Raw genomic sequence first — 8,177 nt, 5'->3', positions numbered from 1 at the left:
AGTGTTGACCATCCTAGTTGGGGAAACAACATAAATACCATTCAATTAGGTTACCTGCGCTAGGACGTTTAGGTGCTATTTGTGCAAGGATCTGGCTTGCCTCACGATAGCCTAGCGCCTGCAGGCTGTATTTTGTTATTCTATTCATTTGTTGATTTTCACTGAAACCCTTTATACCAATTTCTTTTGGTCTATTTTATTTGGGGAAACTTTAAAGGAGGGTAAAAGGAAAAATAATAACATTATTTCAGTTTCCTGAATTGTTTGTTATTGTAGAGGCATTTGTTCATTAACGAAGAGGCATTTGTTCATTATTATTATTATTATTATTATAAAGGAGGCATTTTATTTTATATTATTATGTGGATGGGAACTGGTTTTCAGTCTTCTGCCTGATCAACTACAGTCTGGGGGGAATCAATACCGCCACAGTTATGCAATGTCAGCATCAAAATCAAATTTGATCCCGAGGGGAGAAATTGGGTCAAGTTACTGTATAGAAAGACAGTAACTTGCCTGCCCCCCCCACCCCCCCCCCCCCACTCCCCACCCCCTCCTCATTAGGAGATTGGCCTCACCTGCTGGGAGCACATATAAGCAGGGTCATTTCAAGATGGCCTGTCTCTCTCCCTTATGGAAGGCTGATGCCTTGCAGGCTCCCAGCTTGGTTTGTTCGGTTTTGTTTATATTTAGTTATCCATTATGTTAAAGGTATCTTACAGTACAGTGCTCCATACTATTTGCATTACTAATGGGGACATCCTGGAGCCGGCTGAGGAAGCGGAACCAGTGCCACCATCACCAACTGTGCAAGGGAATGAAGATGGAGGTCAGCAATACAGGGATAGACAGGCAGCACATGTGTCAGCCCCAAACTGACACATGTGCTGCAAGAGCACAGCTATTTAATTTAGTAAAGTAGATACGGTTTTCCTGTTTTTGTTTTCTGCCAATAGTTGAAGAACTTTTCTTATACATTTTTGTTTTTTTGCACATTAATAAATCAAGAACTTGCCTTTGTTTCACAGTGTTTGTCCTGTTTTTTGCAGTGGATCTTTCTGTCAGATAATAAAACCATGGGTTGCCAAAGAAACACTAACATCATTCACTCTGAATAACTAGTGGTAAAGGGGCTTACAACTATTCAAACTATTCTAATTAATACATTTAGTAACTTCGCATTTGACTTCTTTCAGTTAACAGAACAGGACCCCACATCTTTTTATGTATTTTTTATTTTTTTAACCAGCTCTGCAAAAAGCCTAAGGAACTGCTAATTTTGCTCCATTAAGGCAGCATCCCTGGCTCCCTCCTTCTCAGCCTTCTTCCTGAGGAAGGCCAACACGCCCTCACCCCTCTTGGTGGGTGGCTGGGAGGAGATGGAGGGCATGGGCTCCTCTTCCTCACTCGAAGCATCATCCAGGATGGAGGTTCCTGAGGGGTTCTTTGGAGGGTGAGGCTTCAGCAGCAGCCTGGCCACGGTTTGGCACCGAGCATGAGGCAACAAGTGTGGGAGGCTGAATAGACTCCACTAGCGCGTCATGCATGGAATCAAACCACGGCCAAGTAGCTGCTGTTGCCTCACCACTCTCTGTTCCTGTGCCGGTGGGGGGGATTCTTCAACTCCTATGGATAACAGAATGTTAGTGAAAGGGCAGCAGAATGCAAAGTGACCAATAATGGAGTAGTCTATCTGTTACTAGCCATTCAACTTTGTGGCTACTCATAGTTGCTTTCTCCTCAAATGTTGAAAAGTTCATCAAATGTGTAGATTACTAAGTAATAGGCACATTACATTTCCATATAGTAGGCTGGAGTATCCAATGTAAGCTTATTTTAATTGTACACAAGCCCAGCCATATGATTTGCTTTACCTTGTATTTGGTTTTCAGGTTGTCTCACTTTTTTGATGCCTGCAGGCCAGTCACCTGCCCCTTCAGACGCATTTCCTTCACCACCTGTCTGTAATCAGTCAGAACAGCAGCTCATCAGTAGTGTGTAATAAATCAATAGGCTATATATTTATTTGTCACATAAAATTGTGTAAGGTACCATTACTGTAGATCAGAATTAGCTTATGTTAATTAGCTTATGTTAATAAGGATATACGGTATACTTACTCCCAGCCTGATCGAGCTGTATTCCTCTTCCCACTGAAGAGATGATCCAATTTAACCCGTGCCTTTATCAGGGCAAGGGTTTCAGCATCTGAGCATCTAACATATTGTTGGAGGTTCATTTTTTGGGCGGGGCTGAAACCATGGCTCGATGACGCGGTGGAGCCAGTCATTAACGAATTGTCACGGTTTTCACGACAATTAAAATAATAACATCATACTTACATAGACGTTTGTCATGTTCCACTCATTAATTAATGTGTGCGCATGAGATAAGTACATAGAGAGGCAGCACAGCGAACCACTGCAGTCTCTATAGAGAGTGATGTTGTGGGCGGTCAAGCCACATGTTATGTTCTGGTTTCAACAATAGCTTGGACTCAAATACAGACACAGACTCAAGTCTTTTTAAAGGTGTAACAAAGAATAATTTATTACACAAAATATTAAATGTACAGTGAACAGGGCTGGGGTTCCTGGAGGTCCGAAACGTGGCAGTAAGAAAGTCAATACTAATTCACGGAACGGGGGCACGGGGAGAGGGTGTCCAGGAATCCTTCCGGAGGAACAGATGAATTCACTTGAGCTCCGAGCGGTGGAATGGCGTCGGAGAGTGAACAGGCAGGTGAGTAACAAAGGTAAGGATCCTGGGCTGCATCCCAAAGCTCTTAATTGCATCCCTGTTTCCCTCACTTGCGTCTTTTCCTTGCGTCTTAGTCCCTCTCACCAGGGAAGCATGGAGAGACGCAAGGAAACCATGTGAGGAGAGAGGAAATGAGGAAATACGATTTAAGCGACATGAGACGGTCGTTTCCTCTGAAGCGTCACGTGAAGCGACGTCCGTCTCTGATGACGGCGGCACAGCTGGATCTGCTGACAGCGTTAACTGTTCTGTGTTCACTCACAAACGATAGCTCCCTGCCAACTGTGAACTCTGTTTGACACATTTGCTTGTGTTTACATTTCTGTCATTAATTGCAGACCAAAATAAGTGTATAAATGAAGTTAATTTGCAAAAACAGATAAAAGACATTTTTTTTAATGAATAAGCCAATTTCATCAATAGTCCAGTCCGTGTAAAGTAAAAAGAAAAATGCATTCTGGGTTTGTCACACCACAGAAAAATGTGTTACAAACCACCCAGCCAAATTTGGATGATAACAATAAAAACAAATAAAAGATTAATGAGAAAAGATATATTATCAAAACAACCCATGACCAGTTTGATTAATATTCCCTGGATTGCACACAAAAAACAATGTAGGAAAATAAAAACAGATCAGTTCTTGCAAATGACCTCTTCAAATTCCATTCAATGGTATCACTGCCCTTCAGCAGCCACATTTAGGGTCATTAGGTGGGTTGACACCTTACCAGCTGTAACTTATAAGGTTAATTGAAGAAGAAGGTACCAGCACTATATAAGTGCCAGATAGAGAAAAGAAGATGTCAGAAGAAAATGGCATCAAATGCATTACTTTGTGCGACAACTTTTTTTAATATGCTGCAGCAACAGCAACATAATGCACGGCGCAGGAGAGCAAGGCTGCAGCGGGCTATCCTGTGTTCAGAGGTAAGCATCACACAAGTGTAATGTTTCATGACTGGTTGCACCAATGAGTTTCATTTAATGTAAGATTAGTTCTATCACAGTTTAGCAAACTTATGTGTGGGAAGTAACCGTTTCCTTTATTTTGTAGATGGAGATGGAGATCAACGCAGATCCAATTTTTTTTTATGCTCAATTAAATCCTCATGTGCCGGTCCTTGCTGTGTTCTTTGATGGCCAGAAGGACCTCATGGCGGACTAGAGGCTGGGGAGACAGTCCGTCTAGGTCCTTCTCAGGATTCTGCCATCAAAGAACACACAAGGCTGGTCACATGAGGTGCATCTGTTAATTACTTTATACTGGCTGGCACACGGCTTATCATACAGTATGGTGTCCCGAGCCTTTCATGTCCCCAAGTCCACAGTCTGCAGACTGGTGCACACTGGAGTGGAGGAGATTGCAGCCCTTCGCCAGGAGGTCATCAAACTGCCCACCGCTGGAGCACTGGACGAGGTTGGCCAAGCCTTTGCACGGCTGGCCAACAGTCCAGTGTTCTCCAAGTGTGTGGGTGCCATTGATGGCTGCCATGTCCGCATAAAGACCCCCCCGGGACCCAATGGCCAGGATTACCTCAACAGAAAGCTCTTCCCATCCATACAATTGCAGGCAGTATGTGATGGGAAGGGCCTCTTCATTAACACGTTTGTGGGGTATCCTGGCTCTGTACATGACACCAGAGTCCTGAAGAACAGCAGGATCTACAAAGAGGCTCTGCACCCTCCCTCAGGTGAGGCTAAATAAGTTGTCAATGTATCAATATTCATCAATTACTATAAAGTTATTAATTTATGTTTTCCCATTCTCTGCAGGATACTATATATTGGGTGATGGTGGCTACCCCTGCATGGAAAGACCTGTGGCCATCATCACCCCATATAGAGAACCACTGCGAGGGAGGGTACAGAGCCGCTTCAACCAGCATCATGCCAAAGGCCCGTTCTGTTATAGAGCGGGCCTTTGGCATGATGAAAACTCGTTGGAGAATGCTGTTCTTCAGGGCTCTGGAGGTCGACCACACCTTTGTCCCCTCAGTCATCACCGCCTGTGCAGTGCTGCATAACATTTGCCTCACAGCGGGGGACATCCTGGAGCCCATCGAGGATGCTGGGGACATTGGTGTGGTTCCACCACGTCCTGTGAGGGGGGAACGATGCGGACATGGCCAGCGAGACCGACTGGCAGGGCTGCTCTCCGCTCCACGTGTGCACCCTGTGGAGCTACAAGATCACAACTACCTGCAGACTGTGAGGACATGAAGGCCTGGGACATGGGCCACCACACTGTATGATAAGCCATGTGCTTTGAAGCTATTTTTCTTTTAGTTATGTATATTCTTAAGTTGCCATTAAGTTTGAGTTCTGTTGTGCCATTATCTTCAATTTAATTTATTTTTGTACAGCATCAAATCACAACAGAAGTTATCTCAAGACGCTTGAGGATTGTAAAGGAAATAAATGAACATGTGCTTTGTGCAGTAAACAAGTTGTCATTCCAGTTTGTTCCCAACATCTCACTACCAGTTTACTTAGATCTTGTATTGTCTGCTTGTTTTTATTTGTATAATTTATTTAGGTTTGCACTGAAATGTTCAAAATTATGACAGGTCTATGGTGTTTCAAGGTTATAGGAAATGCTTTCCTGTGACTGCAAACTTAATGATAACACTATTCTGCTCCTGTCCATGGAACATTAGTCTGGAAAAGGAATTTGTGAAGTGAAAACTTTGTTAATTAAGTAAATGTCAAACCAAGAATCTTGAAGTACAGTGAAGATGGTTTCAACAACTTAAAATGTTTAATAAAAAGGACAAATAATATTGGGCAACAAATTAAATATTCCCATTTAGGATAAAATCAATAAATAATGCTTAACTTAAAGAGCTTTTATAATACAAAATAAATAAATACAAATTAAGATTTTCGGACCAAGTCCTCAAATAAATCTAAAAAACATTTGTTTGTTTGCTGAGTTTCAGCAAAGCGCTCCTCCTCTTTTTTTGCTTTCTCCTTCAGGAAATTCAGCAGTGCCTTTGTGGCCTGCCGCTTTCTGGGTGGGGGACGGGTAGAGGTGGATGGCTCATCATCCAGCTCCGCGGTGCCGCTACTTGTGCCAGGCTGGACAGATTCCTCTTCCTCCGCAGATGCCTGGCCACAAGTAGTGGACCTAGCTCTGGATGATGAGCCACTGGGGGCCACGTTAGCCACGGGCTCAGGGTTTTCCCCGACACATGAGTCCATCAGGACTGGGGGCTCGATAGAGGGCCGCCTCCCGATGGACTCATGCATCAGGGAAAACCACGGCCATGTGGCTGCCGTGGCCTCACCCCCATCTGTCCCCGTCCCGCTTGGTGGATTTCTCAGCTCCTGGAAGACATCAAACAAGGGATTTATCAGTTATATGTAGACAGACTAAAACACTACAATGTGAGGCATTATGTAAAATAACAATAGCCACAAATGCTTATTTATGGAAGTGAACTGAGCTCATAAGAAATACAATATTTCACCTTGTATTTTCTTTTTAAATTGTCCCATTTTTTGGAGACCTGTGTGGAGGTGAGGATTCCCTCCAGGCCCATCATTTTTATGACTTCCCTGTGGAGTATAAAACATGTCAACTTATTGCATCCCTGATCCCAGACACAAGATAGTTCTGTTCAATATCAATAAAAGGGCATCTCTCATTAATGTGACAATGTCAGATCATATTCAACTGTGAGTCTCACATGCAAAGTGAGGGGAAGAGCTTAAGTGTGATTATTTATAATAAGTATAACACATGATAAATAGAGCACACACATAATAGGCACGTGGACAGTTGCGATAGCGTGACATTGTATAGATTACCACAAAATGCAGTGAAATAGCACGGTCAAAACAGACGTAAAACAGTTAACTCACCCCCACGCCTTCTTTGCCGAGTGCCTCTTCCCCGTGAAGAGGTGGTCGTTTTGTGTCCTCTGGGTTATAAGACGTTTTGTGTCTTCGTCGGTCCCTGTTAAATGACACATATTTCATACATATCAGAAATGGGAAACATTAAGTAATGTCACACATCATTTTCCTCACATCATATGAAGAACAATTAATGATAGGTTGTTTCTTGAAATAAGCAGCGCGTCTGCCATGTGAATACTGGTGGCGTTACTTTTGCTCTGGCATAACACACTTATATTCTAACAAAGGTCCGATAAATAACGGATGCTCTACAATACACACATTAAGAGGTGCTGTCATGTCATAACTGAACGGACTGTGGATGAAATAAATGTAAACACGTTGCATTAACGTCACATTATTTCACAGAATAACGATGAAATAACATTAAACACCGGACACTTACACTTGTACTGTTTCTCTGCCGCCATGGTTCAAATGCCTGGCAGATGTAACTGGGGGCGGAGCTTTTAAGCTGCACGACTTCAGGGGAGGATGGACTGGTGTATCCTCGCTCATCGCTCCTCCGGCAAGCCTCCTCGATCCTCGATCCTCGCTCCTCGATGCACAAATAAGGGCTTTGGGACGGTCTTCAAAATGGCGCACCAGAACAACTTCCGGTTCAAGCGAGGATCGAGGAGCGAGGAAACGAAAATTAAGAGCTTTGGGACGCACCCCTGGTCGAGGAGGAGCAGAGTGTAGGAGTGAGCAGGCAGGTTGGAAACAGGAAGCAGCAACAGCTGGCAGGTGAACAGACCTGAGCAAACAACAAAAAACAAGGTAAGTCCAAAAACTCCAAAAACACGAGCATGAGCAAAGATGAGAGTAAATAACTAAGAGAGCCTGAATGTGTCTAATACCACTGAGGGCGACGGAACAACCTGGCGATGACTGGCAGGAAAACCGGGGTAGATATACTGCAGGTGTGTGTGATGATTGGATAATTGCTGTCAGCTGCTCCAGCAGTGCCTGCCCAGGAGAAGGAGGAGGAGGAGGAAGGCCATACCTCCCAATACACTGACAGACTAGACAAACAGGGCAAAACACACAGGAGACAAGAGGGCAGGGAAACATAGGAAACACAAGGAAAACTAAACTGCCAAAGTGATATCATGACACCACAACAGATAATAGAACAGATATCCGCTGGTTACATTTAGTGCAGTTTGGAACCACAGAACCCTCCGTACTTATGTGCACATGAAACGTGTCGTTTTGATTAATTATTCTACACAGTTCCTTCTGCCCAAACCTTTGGCCCTACTTTAGTAGGGTTCAAGCAGTGAGCGGGGGCATGTTGCCTTGTTTTTATGCATCATGCAGCATAGATGTTTCAGTCATTTAAAAACTGAAGCTACTCCTCAGCTATATCCCCCACGATGGAAAAGGGAAGTGGGTCATAAGTGCTGCTTCTATGTCTCTATATCACTCAATGATTATTCCAAGGAGTAATTGGAAAGCTTGTGGTCTGTGCTTCAGTATCCAGTGTTACGAGGGTGTTATTGGTCAGGAGG

The 8,177-nt window shown here is 43.7% G+C and overlaps 1 protein-coding gene across 1 annotated transcript; it reads right to left on the bottom strand.

Annotated features, from left to right (window-relative positions):
• Positions 1 to 5,637: 5,637 nt before the first annotated feature.
• LOC119488532 lies at positions 5,638 to 7,094 on the bottom strand. The gene is made up of 4 exons (XM_037770267.1): positions 7,070 to 7,094; positions 6,628 to 6,721; positions 6,273 to 6,321; positions 5,638 to 6,090 (listed from the first exon to the last, which is right to left on the bottom strand). Exons 1-4 carry the CDS (start codon positions 7,092 to 7,094, stop codon positions 5,638 to 5,640), a joined length of 621 nt encoding a protein of 206 aa, XP_037626195.1.
• Between the last annotated feature and the right edge of the window lie 1,083 nt (positions 7,095 to 8,177).

This window comes from Sebastes umbrosus, chromosome 5 (genome assembly GCF_015220745.1).
Source record: "Sebastes umbrosus isolate fSebUmb1 chromosome 5, fSebUmb1.pri, whole genome shotgun sequence".
Classification (NCBI taxonomy): Eukaryota; Metazoa; Chordata; class Actinopteri; order Perciformes; family Sebastidae; genus Sebastes; species Sebastes umbrosus.
This window is presented reverse-complemented; position numbering and strand designations above follow the sequence as displayed.